At 40.1% G+C, this 22,536-nt stretch overlaps 2 protein-coding genes and 1 pseudogene across 7 annotated transcripts in view; 2 read left to right on the top strand and 1 right to left on the bottom strand.

Moving 5' to 3' along the window:
* Positions 1 to 239: 239 nt before the first annotated feature.
* GPRASP2 (G protein-coupled receptor associated sorting protein 2) overlaps positions 240 to 22,536 on the top strand; it is a 49,467-nt gene continuing 27,170 nt past the window's right edge. The window contains exons 1-6 of one of the 6 annotated variants that reach the window (XM_064362228.1): positions 240 to 568; positions 709 to 844; positions 1,922 to 2,034; positions 2,479 to 2,524; positions 2,887 to 3,100; positions 6,505 to 6,676. The gene's annotated coding sequence lies outside the window, so the exon portion shown is untranslated. Of the gene's footprint in view, positions 845 to 1,921; positions 2,035 to 2,478; positions 2,525 to 2,886; positions 3,101 to 5,537; positions 5,800 to 6,504; positions 6,677 to 22,536 lie in introns of all 6 variants that reach the window. The other 5 variants (XM_064362225.1, XM_064362220.1, XM_064362236.1 and 2 more) reach the window with 5 other exon arrangements.
* ARMCX5 (armadillo repeat containing X-linked 5) lies at positions 3,113 to 5,521 on the top strand. The gene has a single exon (XM_064362248.1). The coding sequence runs from the start codon at positions 3,151 to 3,153 to the stop codon at positions 4,855 to 4,857; it is 1,707 nt and encodes a 568-aa protein (XP_064218318.1). The 5' UTR covers positions 3,113 to 3,150; the 3' UTR covers positions 4,858 to 5,521.
* Positions 7,313 to 7,921, bottom strand: LOC135268965 (peptidyl-prolyl cis-trans isomerase A-like; annotated as a pseudogene).

The raw sequence follows: 22,536 nt of genomic DNA, 5'->3' as shown, positions 1-22,536 counted from the left end.
AAAGAAAATTAAGGCCTGGGAGGGGGGACTCGAAGGTACACAAAGTTTGTGGAATCGATTAGTATGTATCCTCCTATCTCAGTCTTGACTCTCTTTGCAGACTTTCCTACCTTGGGCCCCACCCCCAGACGGCCCATTTCGGTGGGGCCCCTGTGTTTGGAGAGATGAACTTCTAAAGACTGGAACACTTCCGCCTGTCAGGCCGGAAGAAATTTCCTGACGCCACAGCCGGAAACCCGTGTGCATTTCAGTTCAGAAAAGAATGGTAGGCTTGGTGGGGGGAGCTCCTGCAAAAGGGGAACTAATACCGAAACACTCTGGTATTCGTCTGCCTCTCATTCCACCGCGGTTTTCCCTATATTCGGAGCTCGCCCCTGCGCATTCCAATACCTGAAGCGGCCACAGAGTACAGGACAGGGAGCTCTCCGACAGAAAGAGTCGCGGCCTTAGGCAAACCCTGATATCACTCCGCTTCCACAAGCTGGATCCCGGTAAACTACGCTCTAGCTCCTCCCACTGCCGAGGTGGGTAACCCGGATGTGGAAGAACCTTCTCGGCGAAGGAAAAGGTAGATGTTAAATGATAACTACCCGCGAGGTCCTGAGGAGCCCTGGGAACAGGAAGGAGAAAGGAATACTGAAAAGTGACAACCGTTTGCCAATCACAGTCTTTAATCTGATAAAGCGAGTATCTCGTCTTGAATCCCAGGTGCCGGATCAACCTCCGAACACAGCCGCCGCCATTGACTCGAGTCCTTGTGTCTGACGGTCAGTCCCTGCTGCTGTGTGACACAGCACCTAGAGGCAAGGAAATAAGAAAACTGCCTCTGATCCAAGCAAAGAAGGTCAGTGAGAAGGCGGGCATCGCTTGGGGTTGTGGATGTGGATATCGGAGGTGAACACTGGAAACGCGACCTGGTCATGGGAGGCGGGAGGTGAGGAGGAGAGAGAGGCGAGTAATGTGAATGGCACACAACAATAAAAAATGATCTGCCTTTTGCTAGCTTGATTTCCAGATACACTTGGTTCACGACCATGTTTGGGAAGAAAAAGGTTGCAGCTTCTAGTCGGGAAAAGGCAGACTAGATAAGAGGAAGAGGGGGGCTACTTCTGTAGGCGAGAACAGTTGTCTGGGGAGCCCTGAGAGGGAGAGAATACAAAAAGAGGTTGTAAATGTTTGATAATCAAGGCCCTGGATTCGAAAAGGGTCTCATGTCTTGGTTACTGGTCTGACCATTAATAACCACGTCTCTCTCTCTCTCTCTTTTCATGTGCTCTTTGGGTGTGTATCACGCGTTTTTATGTGTAGATCTGTTCCTAAGTTTGCAGCACTCCACGTTTCTGTAAAGATCTCTAGAGGGCAGCAGACCTCAAGGGGAGGGGAGAACGGAAAGAAAATTGGCCTGGGTTTTACAGAGTGGGCAGTACTTGGAGGCAGCACTTGGAGGTGGTAGATGGCTAAGACTAGAGTAGGCAGGAGTCTACGGGAGCCCCCAGAACTCTCTGCCAGCTTTCCTAACATGTCCTCATTTACCCATCCACATTATGTTGCAGGAAATGATAGGCTTTGGGAGAGAGAAAGGAAACGTAGTAACCCAGATGAAATATGGAAATAATACTTTTCCTTTTTTTTCCCAGCCTCTGTGGTTTGTCTAGTCATTTCATCCCTACAAACACCACTACTACTACCTTGTAGGGATGTTTGAGTTGCCTCTGTATAGGAATTGTCAGACTTTGAGAACAGAGCAGAGGGCTTGGAGATTTAGGAGTGGGAGAAAAAAAGGGAGATAGAAAATGTTTGCAAATCAGGTACCTGTATTCAGAAAGAATCTGTGCCCTAGGTGCTAGTCTCTACCAAAGACAGCCTCAACTGTCTCCTATGTCTTCATTTATTGGTCTCTTGTTTTTGTGAATCCCTGTAGGTAGATCTGTCTCCAGGTCTGTGGAACTGTCAGTTGTGAAGTTTTGTAAAATGGCCACCCAACTTAAAGTTAGGAAATTACGAAGAAGATAAAATTGCCCTGTATCTGTTAAGGTTGGTGTAAAGCTACAGGGACGGGGTGGGGGCAACTTCAGCTAGAGAATTCCATCTCTTCTGTTTTGTCATTTTACCAGTTGTTTCCATCTGTCCCACCCTCTGCTGCTGCTGATTTAGTTGGGAGTCTTGGGAAGCTTTGGGGGTACAGAATACTAAGACCTGCCGTTCCCACTTCCCACTTGATTGTCCTGCTCTCATGCTTAACCCTAGTCTAATCTGAATGAAGGACATTCCAGGGCAATCACTGAAGGAAGAGGAAGATGGTGGGCAATAGGGAGGAGAAGGAGGAGTAGCCCTGAAACAAAGCAGTGCAGGGAAAGGGGACTCGGAGGGAAACAGTAGACAAAATGTATCTGGAAAGGCAAGAATAGGGGCCAGGGACCAAGGTCTGTCACCAGGAGATCAGTTTCCATATTCTCCTGTTTGTTTATTTGTTCATAGGTCTGCCTGTAGATCTGCTGTAGGGCTTGTCACCATTGGAAGCAAGGTAAGGAGGAGAAAGGTACTCCAGATCAGTGCAGGTTGGTATGAGTGTGGGGATTGCCTGGGTGGACCTGTAGGATGTAGTAGTGGAGAGCTGCTTGGCTCCAGCAGGGGTCAAGAACCACTATAGGGATTCCTTAGGTTCTCATCCACTTTTCCTTTGTGCTCCTGTTTGGTGCCTGGAAAGAAGGTTGATAGTGCTTGAAAGCGTAGGGAGTGGGTGAAATGAAGGGAGAGAGTTTGCTAATTATCTGCCTCTCTCACCTAGCACTGGATCTCCATACTCTCCTGTCTCCTTGTGCTGATCAGCATGAGGAGAAAAAATGGGAAGAGACTCAAAGCCCCATTTCCTTCCTCCACCCCTAGGTCCTACTTCAGTGGCAGATCTGGTGGCCTTGGAGTGGCTGAAGACCACCACCCTCCACAGGGCTGCGCCCATGCACAGCCATCCTTCCCTACCTTGAGTGAGCTTCCTCTGCATGTTTTCTACATCACCGGCAGAGCCTGTAGTTGGAAAGGAGACAGAGTGACTACTGGACTTTGTATGAAAACACCAACCGGGACAGACCTTCAGTCAAGGGTGAGACAGGGTTGGGGGTATATAACTTGTCCTTGCCTTAAACTTGGAACATGGCTGGCTCTGGGACAGAAGCAAGGGCTAGACAAAAGGCTGAGGCTGGCCTGAAAGAGGGAATCAGTGGTCCTGCTGCTGCTAGAGTGAGTGGTGAAACACAGGCCAAGGCAGTGGCTGAGGCAAAACTGAAAACAGAATCAGTGACCCAGGCCAAAGCTGGTGATGGAGCAATGGCCAGGCCACATACGGTGACCTACACTGTGGCTATGGCTGTGGCAAGGGAAGAGAGCAGGATGGAAGATACAACTAAGACTAGAGTCGTGGTTGAGACTAAGGCAAAACCCCTGGCAGAACATAGTATAGTGCCACAAACCAAGTCAAAGGCCATGCCTATGTCTAGGGTCAGTGCTGTAACCGAGTCTGAAGTCAAGATTGTTGCTGTCAGGGAGGCAAATATCAGGTCCTATACCAAGTCACATGATAAGGCCAGTACTGGGTCCAGACCTGATAGAAGGGAAGAGGCCAGCATCAAGGCCAAGGCTGGGGACAAAGCTGGCATTGGGATGAAATCCAGTGATGAGGATGAAGAAAATATCTGCTCCTGGTTCTGGACTGGAGAAGAACCTAGTGTAGGGTCCTGGTTCTGGCCTGAAGAAGAGACCTCTCCTCAAGTTTATAAGCCCCTACCTAAGATCCAGGAAAAGCCCAAACCCACACCTAAACCCATGCTTACTATAAAACAAAAGGCAATAGCATGGTCAAGGGCCAGGTATATTGTCCTAGTTCCAATTGAGGGAGGAGAGCGATCCTTGCCTCCAGAAGGAAACTGGACCCTGGTTGAGACCTTGATTGAAACTCCTCTGGGGATTCGACCTCTGACCAAGATCCCACCTTATCATGGGCCTTATTTCCAGACCTTAGCTGAGATCAAAAAACAGATTAAGCAAAGGGAAAAGTATGGGCCCAATCCAAAGGCCTGCCGCTGCAAATCACATGCATTTAGTTTGGAGCCTAAAGAGTTTGATAAACTTGTTGCCCTCCTTAAGTTAACTAAGGATCCTTTCATTCATCAAATAGCTACCATGATAATGGGCATCAGTCCTGCTTATCCATTTACGCAAGATATAATTCATGATGTAGGTATTACTGTTATGATTGAAAACTTGGTCAATAATCCCGATGTTAAAGAACACCCTAGAGCTTTAGGTATGGTGGATGACAGCTCTGAGTCTTCCAAAGAACCAAAAGCAGAAGAGTCATATATACAGCAAGTTTGTAAAGACATAGTCTCTTGCCCCTTGAACTCCCCTGTGCAACTGGCTGGACTGAAATTACTAGGGCACTTGAGTGTAAAATTTGAAGATCACTATGTGATTACCGGTTATATTCCAGATTTCCTCGCCTTGTTAAACAAGGGAAGTGTCAAAACCAAGTTTTATGTTTTAAAAGTGTTTTTGTGTTTGTCTAAAAATCGAGCCAATACAAGAGAATTGGTCAGTGCCAAAGTACTGTCATCATTGGTTGCACCCTTTAACAAGAATGAGTCAAAGGCCAATATTCTTAATATTATTGAAATATTTGAGAATATAAATTTTCAGTTCAAAACAAAGGCAAAGCTATTTACCAAAGAAAAGTTCACTAAATCTGAGCTTATTTCAATATTTCAGGAAGCAAAACAGTTTGGTCAGAAACTCCAAGACTTAGCAGAGCACAGTGATCCTGAAGTGAGAGATAAAGTCATACGATTAATACTCAAACTCTGAATACCCCTCTGTTTTTATAAAGCCTCAAACAGTTTTTTGGGGTTGCAATATGAAAACAATGCATATTATAATTATAAATTCAATACTTAACGTCTTCCATGTTGATTGAGGGGGAATACCAATTAATCTCGAGATCCTGAAACGTGCTGATTTTTATTGTGCTATATAATATAAATTGAGATTATTTTTAGTATTTGTGCAACATGACCTGATAATGAATCTATTCATCCTAAGCTATACTTCTGTGCTTTATATTGATCTAAGTGTATTCTTTTGAGATTTTATTTCCATGTTGTTAATAAAGTTGCATGCTAAAACTGGTGAAAATATTGTCCTAGTTCTTCAGTTGAAATCTAGTCTGGGGGGATAAAGCACAGACAGCATAAGGATGGTGAAGAACACTGCCTGTGTGTCTGTAGGAGGGCACAAACAAAACAGGTTCGCATTGACAGATTATTTAGTTTCAAGATGTTCAAGGAGTAGAATCACTCTATGCAAGAAGACAGGACTGTGCTATTAGCTGTCTTGTAGGCTTCTACTGATAGGGCTTCAAATGAGGAATGAAGCCCTATCTGGGCAGCCCTGGGAAAGGGAGTAAGGAGGAAGGGAACACAGATGCTTTCATTGTAGTCTCAGTTCCAGAACTCGTGCTCAGCTTTTCACATAAAATGTCTCATCAGGATGCCTTGAAGCTGTTTAACCCCAAGAGGATTCCTGGTTCTCAGCCCTGTTCAGTAAGCCATGGACAGCTGCACAGGAAGTGTGGTTCCGAAGGGACCCAGCCCCACTGTGCCCTCAACAGCTCCCTCCCTGTCCAGGGATATTAGATTTACTGCTGCATCTGAGATTCTCTCCCCATGAAGTCCTGGGTCGCAGAAGAGAGTGTTTCTGGGGATTACCCATTGAAACTGCTTCATAGATAATCTCGTCTGTCTCATCCTGGTAACTGTTGACTCCTTGCCTTTGTTTTTGGGCCATTGCTTTGGACTTGGTGACTTGTACCACAGTTGGTAGCAGCTCCCTTGTTTGTGCTGGTTCTTTTTGGTCAGAGCTCAGGTCTATGTATGACATAGCCACAGGATACCAAATTCCTTTAGAAGTATGTAGTTAGGAAGAAATTAATTCCCATAAAACCCACTATTCTGTCTATTTGCATAGTTTATACAGTTGAAGCTATGTTGTCTATACTAAGCTTGTCCTGTTTATTCTTAACAAAGGCTAGTTTCTCTGCAGGGGTTTGTGGAATCGAATGACAGAGTATAGTTTAGGATCTTGGGGTCACCTCTGCATCTTCTACCCCATGCCTGTTTTACTGTTAATTTACTGCCCAGAATTGGGAAATATAAAGATTAGGATAAGTATACAAATGGTGGTCTTTCTGTTGACCTTCCGCTCCTAACTTTTAGGGACGTTCTAAACCAGAAAATCTCAATATGGTGTAATGGATCCCTACTTTTAATAGCTATATCTAGTTTAATTTCTACTAGGATCAGGTGTGAATCTATTGTGGTACATCTAAAAGTTTAAATGAAGCACAATTAGCTACACTCGTGCATTAAGAGAATCAAGGAAGCTAGTTTTTTTTGCAATGTGAAACTTCAATTTAGATGATTTTTGAAGTTCTTTATAACATTTTTTAATCCACAGAATTCCTGTAGCCTGTAATACCAGCTGTGGGTACTACTCTCAGTGTTGGAGATCATCAAAATGCAATTGGACCAGACCCTTTGGAAATAATTCTGTGTCTCAAATGCCATGTGGAGCACACACTTAATCAGTTGATGGCTATGGAATTTTCCAACATCAGCTAAAGAGAAGGGTGAGTGTGGGGTGTGTATGTGTTTGTATCAAAGCACAAAGTTGATGGTCTCTCCTTGGATGGGAATTGTGGGATGCAAAGTCATCTCCGACATTGTTCATGAGGTGTCACCTGTTGATGGACACTTCGCTTGTTTCCATCTTTTGGCGGTTATGAATATTGCTGCAGTGAACATTGGAGTACAAGTATCTGTTTGAGTCCCTGATTTAAATTCTTTTGGGTATTTAACCTAGTTGTGGAATTGCTGGGTTGTATAATATGTTTAGCTTTTAGAGGAATTGCCAAGTTGTTTTCCACAGTGCCGGTACCATTTTACATTCCCATCAGCAAAATGCAAGGTTTTCAATTTATCCACATCCTTATTATTTTCCATTATCTTAAAAATAGCCATCTTAGTAGGTGTAAAGTGGTATATCATTGTGGTTTTAGTTTGCATTTCCTGAAAGTCTTATGATGTTGAGCATCTTTTCATATCCTTATTGGCCATTTGCATATATTTTTTGAGTAATGTATGTTTAAGTTCTTTGCCCATTTTTTTTGTTGTTGTTATTTTGTCTTTATTTCATAATCGTAAACTTAACTCAACTCTGTAATCCAGCTCGGCATGGAAGGGAACAAGGAAAACATGGAACCCAAAGGGAACTGCAGCGAGAGCACAGATTTTGGGATACTGCGAGCAAATGGGGTGGAGGGGTGCTCTCCTGAGCTACAGAAGGAATGGTCTGGTGGTTAAGATAAAACACAAGTCAAACTTATTAAAGTTGTCCACAGTCAGCAATGGTGATCTTGCTGGTCTTGCCATTCCTGGACCCAAAGCGCCCCATGGCCTTCACAATTCATGCCTTCTTTCACCTTGCCAATGACCACATGCTTGCCATCCAACCACTCTGTCTTGACAGTGCAGATGAAAAACTGGGAACCGTTTGTGTTGGGTCCAGCATTTGCCATGGACAAGGTGCCGAGACCTGTATGCTTTAGGATGAAGTTCTCATCATCAAATTTCTCACCGTAGATGGACTTGCCACCAGTGCCATTATGGCGTGTGAAGTCAGCACCCTGACACATAAACCCTGGAATAATTCTGTGAAAGCAGGAACCCCTATAACCAAATCCTTTCTCTCCAGTGCTCAGAGCACGAAAGTTTTCTGCTGTCTTTGGAACCTTGTCTGCAAACAGCTCAAAGGAGATGCGGCCCAAGGGCTCGCCATCGACGGCGATGTCGAAGAACACGGTAGGATTGACCATGGCTGATACTACAAGGTTCCAGGCGGCGGCGGCGTCTGCAAAGCCCTTTGCCCATTTTTAATTGTGTTTTTCGGCATCGTAGGAGTTTTAAAATATATACATACATGCCCCTTATTAGCTATATATGATTAGCAAATATTTTCTCCTGTTCTGTAGGTTTTTTCACTTTTAACGATGTCCTTTGATGTGCAAAAGATTTTAATTTCAAAGAAGCTCAATTCATCTGTTTTTTTTCTTTTGTTGCTGGTGCTCTTGGTGTCATTATCTAAGAATTCATCGCCAAATTCAAGGTCACAAGAGACTTACCCCTATGTTTTCTTCTAAAAGTTGTATAGTTTTAAACATCAGAGTAATTAGTAATTAGTGTGTCTATCACCTCAAACATTTATCATTTCTTTGTTTTGGGAGCATTCAAAATCTTTTCTAGCTGTTTGAAAATATGCAATACGTTATTCTTAACTATAGTCACCCTATAGTGTGATAGAATATTAGAACTTATTCCTCCTATCTTGCTGTAATTTTGTGTCTGTTAACCAGCCTCTCCCTCTCTACTCCCTTCCCTATCTTCTCTTAACTTTTAATGAAAAAAAAACCACAATTACTTTTGCACCAGCCTAATAGTAACCACTATTCTACTCTCTAGTTCTGTGAGATAAGCTTTTTTAGCTTCCACATAGGAATGATAATGTGGTATTACATCTTTCTGTGCCTGGCTTATTTCACATAGTGTCCTCCAGGTTCATCCATGTTTCCGTCAATGACAAGATTTCTTTCATTTTTATGGCTGAACACATTTTTTAATCCCTGCATCTGTTGATGGGTACTTATACTGATTTCATATCTTGACTGTTGTGAATAGTGCTGCAATAAACATGAGAGTGCCGATACGTCTTTGATATATTGATATCCTTTCTTTTTGATATATACCCAGCAGTAAGATTCCTGGATCATATGGTAGTTCTATTTTTAGTTTATTGAGAAATCTCCATGCTGTTTTCCATAGTGGCTGTACTAATTTACATTCCCACCAAAAATGTGTAAGAGTTCCATTGTCTCTGCATCCTTACCAGCATTTTTCTTTTTGTCTTTTTGACAATAGCCATTCCAACTGGGGTGCGATGATATCTCTTTGTGGTTTTGATTTCCATTTCCCTGATGATTAGTGATGTTGAGTGTTTTGTCATATGCTTTTTGGCCATTTGTATGTCTTCTTTTGAGAAATGCCTATTCTGATTATTTGCCAATTTTTAAATTGAAGTATTTGTGTTTTTGTTGTTTAGTTGAGTTCCTTGTATAGTCATGTACTGCACAGCGTTTCAGTACATAATGGACTGCATGTATGACAGTTGTCCCATAAGAATATAATACCAAATTTTTTCTGTACCTTTTATATGATTAGATACATGAATACTTAGTAGAAGAGCTTTTTTGCTCTTCTGCTTTTAGAAGAGCTTAAGAAAATCTGAATCTATGAGTCTCACAATGATGGAAATGCCTAGGGACACATTTCTCAGAATGTATCCCCATGGTTAAACAATACATGACTATATATTCTGGATAGTAATCCCTTGTCGAATGAACAGTTTGCAAATATTTTCTCCCATTCTGTAGATTGTCTTTTCATTCTCTGATTGTTTCTTTTGCTGTGTGGAAGCTTTTTAGTTTGATATAATCCCATTTGTCTATTTTTGCTATTTTGCCTGTGCTTTTGAGGTCTTATCCATAAAATCTTTGCCCAGACCAATGTCCTGAAGTATTTCTCCTATTTTTTTCTATTAGTTTCATAGTTACATTTAGATTTATAATTTATTTTGAGCTGTGCCAGGAAACAGAAGAATGAAACTGGACCTCTGTATTTCATCAAGTACTGCAGAATTTTGATTATAGTAGTTTTGTAGCATGTTTTGAAATCATTAAGTGTATGTGCTCCAAGTCTGTTCTTCTGCTTCAAGATTGTTTTTGTTATTCTGAGTCATTTTCCATTCCATGTCAATTTTAGAGTCAGCTTTTCCACTTAAACAAAAAAGTCTTTGGAATTTTCACATTGATATTTTTCACTGAATCTATAGGTTGCTTTGAGGGTATTGCCATCTTTGCAATATTTAGTTTCCATTCTATAAACACATAATGCCCTTCCATTTATTTTGGTCTTTAACTTCTTTTAGCAATATTTTTTAGTTTTAGGTATGTAAGGTTTTCACCTCCTTGGTTCAATTTATTCCTAGGTGTTTCACTCTTTTATATGCTATTGTAAATGGAATTGTTTTCTTTCTTTTTCAGATTGTTCATTGCTGGTATATAGAAATATAACTGATATGTGTGTGTTGATTTTGTCACCTGCAACTTTGCTGAACTTATTTATTCACTCTAGTAGCTTTTTTGTGGATTCTTTTGACATTTCTATCTATAGGATCATTTCATCCACAAATAGAAATACTGTATCTTCTTTTCTCCTATATGGTTATCATGTATTTCTTTTTCTGGTCTAATTGCTCTGGCTTAACTTGAATAACAGTGCTGAAAACGGGCATGCTTGTCTTGTTTCTGATCTTTTCGGTGAAAGTTTTCAGTCTTTTACTATTGAATATGACATTAGTTGTGGGATTTTCATAAATGCCGATTATCATGGTAAGGAAGTTCCTTTCGGTGCCTAATTTTATCAGTGTTTTTTTTAAAGGGTATCAGGTTTTATCAAATATCTTTTTTTGTATCAACGGAGATGATCATGTGGAGATTTTTTTTTTTTCTACTCAAGTGATATATTATGTGATTTGACTCTCTTATGTTGACCACCCTTGCATTTCTAGGATAAATCCCACTTGGTCATGGTATACATTCTTTTTAATATACTGTTGGATTTGGCGTGCTGGGATTTTGTCGATAATTTTTGTATCTATATTCATAAGTGATACAGGTATGTATTGTTTCCTTGTGTTGTCTTCATCTGGTTTTGATATCAGAGTAATACTGGCTCCGTAGAATTAGTTAGAAGATGCTCCCCCTTCTACTTTTTAGAAGAGCTTGAGGATTGTTGTTGACTCTTCTTTATGTTTGTTGGAATTGTCTAGTGAAACCATCTGGTCCTGGAATTCTCTTTTGGGGGAAGTTTCTGATTACTGGTCCAATTTCTTCACTGTTTATGGGTCAGTTGAGATTTTCTATTCAGTTCAGTTTCTTTTCTGTCCAGATTTTGAGTCAGTTTAGGTAATTTATGTGTGTTTTTAAGAATTTGTTGATTTCATCTAAGTTATCTAATTTGTTGATGTACAAATGTTGATTGTATACTTTTAATCTTATAAAATTTCTGTGTGGCTGGTAATAATGTTTCCCCTTTCTGGTTTTAGATATTTATGTCTTCTTTTTTTGTCTGTCTAGCTAAAAGATTGTCAATTTTCTTTATCTTTTTGAAAAACCAACTTTTGGTTTTATTGATTCTCTGTACTGTTTTTCCATCCTCTATTTTCTTTATTTCTTCTCGAAATATTTCCTTCCTTCAGTTAGCTATGGGTTTCATTTGCTCTTCTTTTTCTAGTTCCTCAAGGTATAAAGTTAGGTAATTGATTTGATATCTTTTTCATGTTTTGATGTAGGTGTTTATAGTATAAACTTCTCTCTGATCACTATCTTTGCTGCATCCCATAAGTTTAGTTATGCTGTTTTTCTTTTTATTCATTTCTGAGTATTTTCTGATTTTTCTTGTGATTTCTTCTTTGACCCTTTGGTTATTTAATAGTGTGTTATTTAATCTCCATATATATGTGAATTTAAAATTTTTCTTTCAGTTGTTGATTCCTAGATTCAGCCACTGTCAATGAAGATATTTCACATGATATCAGTCTTATAGAGTTCATTGAGACTTATTTTAGAAGAATATGTTTTTGCCATTATTTGGTGCAGAGTTCTATATATGTCTGTTAGGTCTAGTTGATGTATACCGCTGTTCAGGTCCTTTATTTCTTTATTGATCTTGAGTCTAGATGCTCTATTCATTATTAAGTGTGGGATTTGAAACTTCCTACTGTTATTGTAAAACTGTAATTTTTCCCTTCAATTCTGTCAATGTTTGCTTCTCCTTAGGGACTTTCACTTTCGTAATTATTTACATTCTCCTGTATTTTAACCCCATTATTTTTACAGGTTTCTCTATATCTGCATGGAACATACACTAATTTTTCCCTTGGGAAGAATAAAATCCTTTTTCCCAACACTAATCTCACATACTTTTCCAGCTTTCTCTCCACCCTTTCAGAGTAATCGTTTTTCCACATTTGTTATTTCTGCTTTCTCATCTCCTACTTAGTCCTCACACAATTGCAGTCTAGTTTCTTTCTCTACTACTCGGCTAAAACTCTGCCCTCAAAGTCACCAAAGCCTCCATATTCCCTAAAAAAAGAGCAATTAACATTTTTAAAAATTTTATTTATATGTGCTGCTAGGGAACAATGTTTTTTTTTTCCTCCACTTTTGGTGTAGCCTTACATGTAGTGGGATCTTTATTAGAATAATATCTCTGGCTTTTCTGTGTCCCCACCCTTATTCACTCTTACCCTTCTCTCTTCCCTTTCTTGTTCCACAGGGGGCTGTGTTCTTCTTTGCTGTTTTATAACATAAGTTTTCAAGTGAAGGTTGAAAATAGGGCCCCAGTTTTTAATTGGATGGGATTGTGGGTTAAATTCTGAAATTTCTTTTTAGGAAGCCTTCCTGCCCAAAGATCTGCGTCATATTTCTCTGTTTTAGAATTATTAGTAACAAAGATTATGTGTTTATTTCTCATCTGCTTTACTCCTTTTACTCAGTTTGTACAGAATTTGGGTAGCGTAAAAGGATTGACATTTGTTGGGCCCTTTAAAATCCAGCTGATGTAAGAGCTTAATACATTTTGATTTCAAAAGATTGAGTATTACAAGTAAAGTTAAAGACCTCTTCAGCTATAAACACCAATTTCAGTCTTCTTCCTAGAAGTAATGCATATTGTCCATTTCTAGAACCTTTTTATGCATTGCCTCCACACAAATATATCCATGTGTTCTGAAAATTTTTTGGAATATTAAATGTTACCATAGGATATGTATTAGTCTGCAGCTCTTTTTTTTCAATAGTATGTCTTGGAGATTTTTCCATATAGGTATATACCTTTCTCCTTCTTATTAGTCTTATATAACATCTCATAGTCTTACAATGTCATATTTGTTTGTGTGGATGATTCTGAGAAGTAGACTCTTGGGTCATAGGCATTTTTTGTTGTTGCTTTAGTAGACACTAGAAACCTCCTTACAAAGGGATTATATCATCGTATGCTTTCTCAGTATATCAGAGTCCCTCATTTCCCACACATTCACCAGCAGTACTGTCTGCATATTTAAACATATCTGCCAATTCGATAATGAAAATGGCATCTTTTTGTTTTATGTTTTTACTAATGTTGAAAACAATAAATAAGCTGTCTAAACTCACAGAAAATATCAAATTGGAAATACAAATTACAATCAAATACAAATACAGATCAATTTGTAAGCATCAAAACACTCATTAGAAAGATTTTGGAGGCTGAAGTTAGTCTGAAGAGAAAAGCGTTTTTTCTGTGCCTGAACTTAATATTCAAAATTCCTGTTATGCAAATAGAAGTCATCTCATAGCACTAACAAACTTGAGAGTTTACTATTATAAGACCTTTAATTCTTTTAGCTATTTCAAATATGTTGAGACACTTCAGATAATTATAAATTATTGATAATTAGCATAATAAATGATGATTTAAAACTATATTAAGTGATGTAATTCAACAGTAAGATTCCTAAGCTCTTCTTGAAGGAAGTTTCTATTCAAAATGTATAAAAGCTTAAATCATCTTGGTGGTAGTTAGCACAGTTTAGTCAATCATCTTCGTGCTATGTAAAATAAAATTCGACAGTTTATTTTTTAAAACATACTTAACACATTTTTGTTAATGTTCATTCACAATTGATTGTGTCTTGTTTTTTTTTTTGCTCTTTTTTTGAGATGAAATCTCACTCTGTCGCCCAGACTGGAGTGCAGTGTCGTGATCTCATCTCACTACATCCTCTGCCTCCTGCATTCAAACGATTTTCCTGCCTCAGTCTCCCAAGTAGCTGGGATTACAGGCACACACCACCACTCTGGGCTAATTTTTCTGTTTTTAATAGAGACAGGGTTTCACCATATTGGTCAGGTTGGTCTTGAATTCCTGTCCTCGTGATCTACCTGCCTCAACCTCCCAAAGTGCTGGGATTACAGGCATGAGCCACCATGCCCAACGGCGTCTTCTTATTACTGTCCCAGTCGAATACCCGAAGTTGTGGGAACAGGCTCTGTAAAGTATGAAATTCTATTTTCTTAGCGAATGATTTTTTTTTCTCTCTAAGGTGATATTTACAGGATTTTCAAACATGTCTAGATCTCACTGGTATTAATGTTTTGGGGGAGATTGATTTATTTACCAGAGAAGAAAGTTAGGCACACTGAAATCTATGATCCAAAATGAAAAATGAGAAAATGGTTGTATGTGCAAGCATATGATCTCATCTCTTATGTTAGAACTCCATTCTGTGCTACAACAAATCCCGTAATCTGATCGCACTAAAGTGACCCTAAACAGTGTATATGTAAAATTCAGAATTCTATGTAGATTTTTTTTTGTTCTCTAGTGGGGATTTATTTCACTGAGATAATACAATTGAAGTAAATTTATGCTCTTCGAAGCACCTGAGACGATAAACCCTAGCCCAGAGCTGAGGATTTATTCCTCAGTGAGACAGTGACCAAGTACACAAAAAACTTGTTCTCCTAGAGTAGGGCTCTCTATCATCTTTCAGTTCCTTAAACAGGTAATAATGTATTGTGAGGCAAAAAAAATCTAGTAAAACAGAAACTTAAATGAATACCACCTTTCGGTGTGTAAATACCAAGTAGATAAGAAGCAAAAGAAAATGGCTCAAAGGTTTTACCTTTTTGAGACTCCTGTTAATGTGATTTTTCTAGCATGCCAAAAATGGTATTTAATATTTAAATAACTCTTACCAATCAATAAAAGAGCAATAACACAATTAAAAACTAGGCAAAGGAATTTTAAAGACATATTTCCAAAGAAGATATACAAATGGCCAAAGCACATGAAAAGATGATCAGCATTATTGTTCTTTAAAGAAATGCAGATCGAAACCATAGCTACACCACTCCACACCCACTAGTATGTCTGTAATTTTTTTATGGAACCTAAGTATTACCAAGGATGTGGAGAAATTGGAACTCTTGTACATTGCTCGTTGGTATGTAAAATGGTACAGCCACTGTGGAAAATAATTTGATAGTTTTTCTAGTGTACCACTTTCATTCTCTTCTCGTTTCTTTTTTGTGTGTTTTTTTTTCCAGTGCTTTTTTTCTTTCTTTCTTTCTTTTTTTAATTGCATTTTAGGTTTTGGGGTACATGTGAAAAACATGCAAGATTGTTGCATAGGTGCACACGTGGCAGTGTGATTTGCTGCCTTCCTCCCCTTCACCTATATGTGGCATTTCTCCCCATGCTATCTCTCCCCAACTCCCCACCCGCCGCTGTCCCCACTACTCCCCGCCAACAGACCCCAGTGTATAGTGCTCCCCTCCCTGTGTCCATGTGTTCCCATTGTTCAACACCCGTCTATGAGTGAGAACATGCGATGTTTGATTTTGTGTTCTTGTGTCAGTTTGCTGAGAATGATGGTTTCCAGGTTCATCCATGTCCCTACAAAGGACGTGAACTCATCGTTTTTGATGGCTGCATAATACTCCATGGTGTATATGTGCCACATTTTTCCTGTCCAGTCTATCATCGATGGGCATTTGGGTTGCTTCCAGGTCTTTGCTATTGTAAACTGTGCTGCAATGAACATTCGTGTGCATGTGTCCTTATAGTAGAATGATTTATAATCCTTTGGATATATACCCAGTAATGGGATTGCTGGGTCAAATGGAATTTCTATTTCTGGATCCTTGAGGAATCGCCACACTGTCTTCCACAATGGTTGAACTAATTTACACTCCCACCAACAGTGCAAAAGTGTTCCTATTTCTCCACATCCTCTCCAGCATCTGTTGTCTCCAGATTTTTTAATGATCGCCATTCTAACTGGCGTGAGATGGTATCTCAATGTAGTTTTGATTTGCATTTCTCTAATGACCAGTGATGATGAGCATTTTTTCATTTGCTTGTTGGCCTCATGTATGTCTTCTTTTGTAAAGTATCTGTTCATATCCTTCGCCCATTTTTGAATGGGCTTGTTTGTTTTTTTCTTGTAAATCTGTTTTAGTTCGTTGTAAATTCTGGATATCAGCCCTTTGTCAGATGGGTAGGCTGCAAAAATTTCTTCCCATTCTGTTGGTTGCCAATTCACTCTATTGACTGTTTCTTTCACCGTGCAGAAGCTGTGGAGTTTGATTAGGTCCCATTTGTCTATTTTGGCTTTTGTTGCCAATGCTTTTGGTGTTTTGGTCATGAAGTCCTTGCCTACACCTATGTCCTGAATGGTTTTGCCTAGGTTTTCTTCTAGGGTTTTTATGGTGTTAGGTCTTATGTTTAAGTCCTTAATCCATCTGGAGTTAATTTTAGTGTTAAGGTGTCAGGAAGGCGTCCAGTTTCTGCTTTCTGCATATGGCTACCCAGTTTTCCCAACACCACTTATTAAACAGGGAATCCTTTCCCCATTGCTTGCTTTTATCAGGTTTGTCTAAGATCTGATGGTTGTAGATATGTTCTGTTGCCTCCGACGCCTCTGTTCTGTTCCATTGGTCTATATGTCTGTTTTGGTACCAGTACCATGCTGTTTTGATTACTGTAGCCTTGTAGTATAGCTTGAAGTCCAGTAGTGTGATGCCTCCCGCTTTGTTCTTTTTGCTTAGAATTGACTTGGCTATGCGGGCTCTCTTTTGGTTCCATATGAAGTATAAGTTAGTTTTTTCCAGTTCTGTGAAGAAGGTCATTGGTAGCTTGATGGGGATAGCGTTGAATCTGTAAATTACTTTGGGCAGTATGGCCATTTTCATGATATTGATTCTTCCTAACCATGAACATGGAATGTTTCTCCATCTGTTTGTGTCCTCTCTTATTTCGTTGAGCAGTGGTTTGTAGTTCTCCTTGAAGATGTCCTGTACGTTCCTTGTTAGTTGTATTCCTAGGTATTTTATTCTCTTCGTAGCAATTGTGAATGGCAGTTTTTTCTTGATTTGGCTCTCTTTAAGTCTGTTATTGGTGTATAGGAATGCTTGTGATTTTTGCACATTGATTTTGTATCCTGAGACTTTGCTGAAGTTGCTTATCAGTTTCAGGAGATTTTGGGCTGAGATGATGGGGTCTTCTAGATATACAATCATGTTGTCTGCAAATAGAGACAATTTGACTTCCTCCTTTCCTAATTGAATACCCTTCATTTCTTTTTCTTGCTTGATTACTCTGGCTAGAACTTCCAGTACTATATTGAATAGGAGTGGTGAGACAGGGCATCCTTGTCTAGTGCCAGATTTCAAAGGGAATGCTTCCAGTTTTTGCCCATTCAGTATGATATTGCCTGTTGGTCTGTCGTAAATAGCTTTTATTATATTGAGACACGTTCCGTCGATACCTAGTTTATTGAGGGTTTTTAGCATAAAGGGCTGTTGAATTTTGTCAAAGGCCTTCTCTGCATCAATTGAGATAATCATGTGGTTTTTGTCTTTGGTTCTGTTTATGTGGTGTTTGGGTGGTAGGCTCTTAATTGCTGCCTCGACTTCAGACCTTGTTATTGGTCTATTCAGGGCTTCGACTTCTTCCTGGTTTAGGCTTGGGAGGAGGCAACTGTCCAGGAATTTATCCATTTCTTCCAGGTTTTCTAGTTTATGTGCATAGAGTTGTTTGTAATAATCTCCGATGATGGTTTGAATTTCTGTGGAATCTGTGGTGATATCCCCTTTATCATTTTTTATTGCATCTCTTTGGTTATTCTCTCTTTTCTTTTTTATTAATCTGGCTAGTGGTCTGTCTATTTTGTTGATCTTTTCAAAAAACCAGCTCCTGGATTTATTGACTTTTTGAAAGGTTTTTCGTGTCTCTATCTCCTTCAATTCTGCTTTGATCTTAGTTATTTCTTGTCTTCTGCTAGGTTTTGAGTTTTTTTGATCTTGCTCCTCTAGCTCTTTCAATTGTGACGATAGGGTGTCAATTTTAGATCTCTCCTTGCTTCTCATGTGAGCACTTATTGCTATATATTTTCCTCTCGATACTGCTTTAAATGTGTCCCAGAGATTCTGGTATGTGGTGTCTTCGTTCTTGTTGGTTTTGAAGAGCATCTTTATTTCTGCCTTCATTTCATTGTTTATCCAGTCAACATTCAAGAGAAAGTTGTTTAGTTTCCATGAAGCTGTGCGGTTCTGGGTTGGTTTCCGAATTCTGAGTTCTAACTTGATTGCACTGTGGTCTGAGACGCTGTTTGTTATGGTTTCCGTTCTTTTGCATTTGCTGAGGAGTGATTTACTTCCAATTATGTGGTCAATTTTAGAGTAGGTGTGATGTGTTGCTGAGAAGAATGTATATTCTGTGGATTTTGGGTGGAGAGTTCTTTAAATGTCTATTAGGTTTGCTTGGTCCAGGTCTGAGTTCAAGTCCTGGATATCCTTGTTAATTTTCTGTCTCGTTGATCTGTCTAATATTGACAATGGTGTGTTGAAGTCTTCCACTATTATTGTGTGGGAGTGTAAGTCTCTTTGTAAGTCATTAAGAACTTGCCTTATGTATATAGGTGTTCCTGTATTAGGTGCATATATATTTAGGATCATTAGCTCTTCTTGTTGCATTGATCCTTTTACCATTATGTAATGTCCTTATTTGTCTCTTTTGATCTTTGTTGCTTTAAAGTCTATTTTATCAGAGATGAGAATTGCAACTCCTGCTTTCCTTTTGCTCTCCATTTGCTTGGTAAATCTTCCTCTATGCCTTTATTTTGAGCCTTTGTGTATCCTTGCATGTGAGATGGGTTTCCTGGATACAGCACACTGATGGGTTTTGGCTTTTTATCCAATTTGCCAGTCTGTGTCTTTTTATTGGGGCATTTAGTCCATTTACGTTTAGGTTAATATTGTTATGTGTGAATTTGATCCTGCCATTTTGATGCTAGCTGGCTGTTTTGCCCGTTGGTTCATGCAGATTCTTCATTGTGTTGATGCTCTTTACCATTTCGTGTGTTTTTGGAGTGGCTGGTACTGGTTGTTCTTTTCTATGTGTAGTTCCTCTTTCAGGAGCTCTTGTAAAGCCGGTCTGGTGGTGATGAAATCTCTGAGTACTTGCTTGTTCACAAAGGATTTTATTTTTCCTTCACTTATGCAGCTTAGTTTGGCTGGATATGAAATTCTGGGTTGAAAGTTCTTTTCTTTAAGGATGTTGAATATCGGCCCCCACTCTCTTCTGGCTTGTAGGGTTTCTGCTGAGAGATCTGCTGTCAGTCTGATGGGCTTCCCTCTGTGGGTAACCCGACCTTTCTCTCTGGCTGCCCTTAGCGTTTTCTCCTTCATTTCAACCCTGGTGAATCTGACGATTATGTGCCTTGGGGTTGCTCTTCTAGAGGAATATCTTTGTGGTGTTCTCTGTATTTCCTGGACTTGAATATTGGCCTGCCTTGCTAGGTTGGGGAAGTTTTCCTGGATAATATCCTGAAGAGTATTTTCCAGCTTGGATTCATTCTCTTCGTCACATTCAGGTATACCTATCAAACGTAGATTAGGTCTTTTCACATAGTCCCATATTTCTTGTTGACTGTTCATTCCTTTTTACCCTGTTTTCTCTAATCTTGCCTTCTCGTTTTATTTCATTGAGTTGATCTTCGACCTCTGATAGCCTTTCTTCTGCTTGGTCAATTCGGCTGTTGAAACTTGTGCGTGCTTCGCGAAGTTCTCGTGTTGTGTTTTTCAGCTCCATCAATTCGCTTATATTCCTCTCTAAGTTGTCCATTCTCGTTAGCATTTCGTCAAATCTTTTTTCAAGGTTCTTAGTTTCTTTGCATTGGCTTAGAACATGTTCTTTTAGCTCACGGAAGTATCTTATTACCCACTTTCTGAAGGCTCATTCTGTCATTTCATCACACTCATTCTCCATCCAGTCTTGTTCCCTTGCTGGTGAGGAGTTATGATCCCTTGTAGGAAGAGAGGTGTTCTGGTTTTGGGTGTTTTCATCCTTTTTGCACTGGTTTCTTCCCATCTTTGTGGACTTATCCACCTGTCGGCTTTGTAGTTGTTGACTTTCTGGTTGAGTCTCTGAGTGGACGTTCTGTTTGTTGTTGAAGTTATTTCTGTTTCTTAGTTTTCCTTTTAACTGTCTGGCCTCTCTGCTGTAGGACTGCTGAGGTCCACTCCAGGCCCTGCTTGCCTGGGGATCACTTGCAGCAGCTGCCGAACAGTAAAGGTTGCTACCAGTTTCTTCTGCTTTGTCCCAGAAGGATACCTGCCAAATGTCAGTCTGAGCTCTGCTTTACGAGGTGACTCTGGATATACGGGGGTCAGGAGCTGCTTGAGGAAGCAGTCCTTTATATTAGCTCAGGTGCTGAGCTGTGAGCCCCGTTGTTCATTCAGAGGTGCTGGGCTGGTAAATTTAAGTCTGCAGCAGCAGAACTCATAAGCCCCCCCTTTTTTTTTCCCCAGGTGTTCTGTCCCAGGGAGTTAGGCCTTTATGAGTTTCTGCTGTACTGCTGCCTTTTTTTTCTTCAGGGCTGCCCTGCCCACAAGGAGGCAGCTTAGTCACTTTCAGCCTGCAGAGGCTTCACTGAGCTGCTGTGGGCTCTGCCCAGCTGCTATGTGAACTTCCCTGCAGTCCTATTTATATGGGTGTAGTTAGAGCTGCTTCCGCAATGTTGGCCTGCCTCTGTAATCACGGACTTTCTCTGTAATGGCGGGTTGCCTCAGCAACGGCAGGCTGCCTCAGTAATGGCGGACGTCCCTCCCCGACAGAGCTGGACTGTCCCGGGTTCAGCTGTGCTTGCTGTGAAACTCTCAACCCAGAGCGTTTCCAATTGCTGTTTTTTTGTTTTTGTTTTTATGGGGGTGGGACCAGCCGGGCCTGATCTCCTGGCTCCCTGCCTCAGAGCCTTTTATTTTTTCGTTGAACGGTCGGCCCTCTCCCATGTGTCCTGGTCGCCTGTTGAATAGGCACCGGGATCTGTGTGATTTCCCGTGTGGCGACCCACTGTGCCGCTGAAACCGCGTCTCTGAGTTTCGTGGCGCTTTTTTTGCCCGGGAATCTCCTGGCCTGGCTCCCCGTTTCAGTTCCCCTTGCTGGCTAAGAGGGAACAGAGTCTCGTTTACTCTGCACCAGGAGCGGCTGTGCCAGGGCGCAGGCAAAACTGCCACGCCGGCCAAAACAGCCGTGCTGGCGACCCATGGGGCTCCTCCGCTTGCGAATCTCCTGGTCTGTGGGCAATAAAAATCCGTCTGGAAATGCGGCGTCCACTCACCCTCTGCACTTTCACTCGGAGCTGCAATTCTGAGCTGGATCTCACCAGCCATCTTTGCTTTTTTTCTTAATGGTCACTCTGGGTATTACAATTAATATCTTAACTATACAACATTCAGGTTTAATTAATATCAGCTTAGTTTCAGTGATAACACAAAATTCTGCTCCTTTATACTTCCATCTCCCTCTTTATGTTATCACAAATTTAATCTTTTTTTTTGACGGAGAAAGAAGAAAGAAAGAGAAAGAAAAAAAGAATGAAGAAGAGGAAGAAAAAGGAAGAGAAAGAGGGACAGAGAACAGGAGTATTGCTTTATTGCCCAGCTAGAATGCAATCTAAAAATGGGAATTGAAAACATCTTTTATGCCAGTAATTGTGCTTAACAATGGAGACAGGAAGGAATAAGGGAAGAAAATAACAAACAAGCAGCCAACCAATATTTCATTTAAACCTATGAAATGCTATGCAATTATAGAGGAGTGATTTACTTCCAATTATGTAGTCACTTTTGGAATAGGTGTGATGTGGTACTGATAAGAATTTATGTTTTGTGTATTTGAAGTGGAGAGTTCTATAAATGTTTATTAAGTTTACTTGTTCCAGGTCTGAGTTCAAGTCCTGGATATCCTTGTTAATTTTCTATCTCGTCGATCAGTCTAATATTGACAATGTGATGTTACAGTCTCCCACTATTATTGTGTGGGAGGTCTTACGTATCTGGGTGCTCCTGTATTGGGTACGTGTATATATAGGATCGTTAGCTTTTCTTGTTGCATTGATCCTTTTACCATTATGTAATGTCCTTCTTTGCCTCATTTGATCTTTCTTGCTTTAAAGTCTATTTTATCAGAGGTGAGAATTGCAACTCCTGCTTTTTATTTATTTATTTATGTTTGCTCTCCGTTTGATTGGTAAATCTTCCTCTGTCCCTTTGTTTTGAGTCTTTGTGTATCGTTGCACGTGAGATGGATCTGGATACAGCATACCGATGGGGTTTGGCTTTTTATCCAGTTAATAATATATATGAGTTTAATACTGCCATTTGATGCTAGCTGGATATATTTTTGGAAAGGCTAATACTGGTTGCTCCTTTATATGTATGGTGCTTCTTTCAGAAGCTTCTGCAAAGCAGGCCTGGTGATGGTGAAATCT

Source organism: Aotus nancymaae, unplaced genomic scaffold, assembly GCF_030222135.1.
Source record: "Aotus nancymaae isolate 86718 unplaced genomic scaffold, 86718_ANA_hifiasm-v0.15.2.pri h1tg000004l, whole genome shotgun sequence".
Classification (NCBI taxonomy): domain Eukaryota; kingdom Metazoa; phylum Chordata; class Mammalia; order Primates; family Aotidae; genus Aotus; species Aotus nancymaae.
This window is presented reverse-complemented; position numbering and strand designations above follow the sequence as displayed.

Bases quoted from the DNA above. Each gene is read 5' to 3' on its own strand.
- ARMCX5 (XM_064362248.1), top strand. From the start codon at position 3,151: ATGGCTGGCTCTGGGACAGAAGCAAGGGCTAGACAAAAGGCTGAGGCT.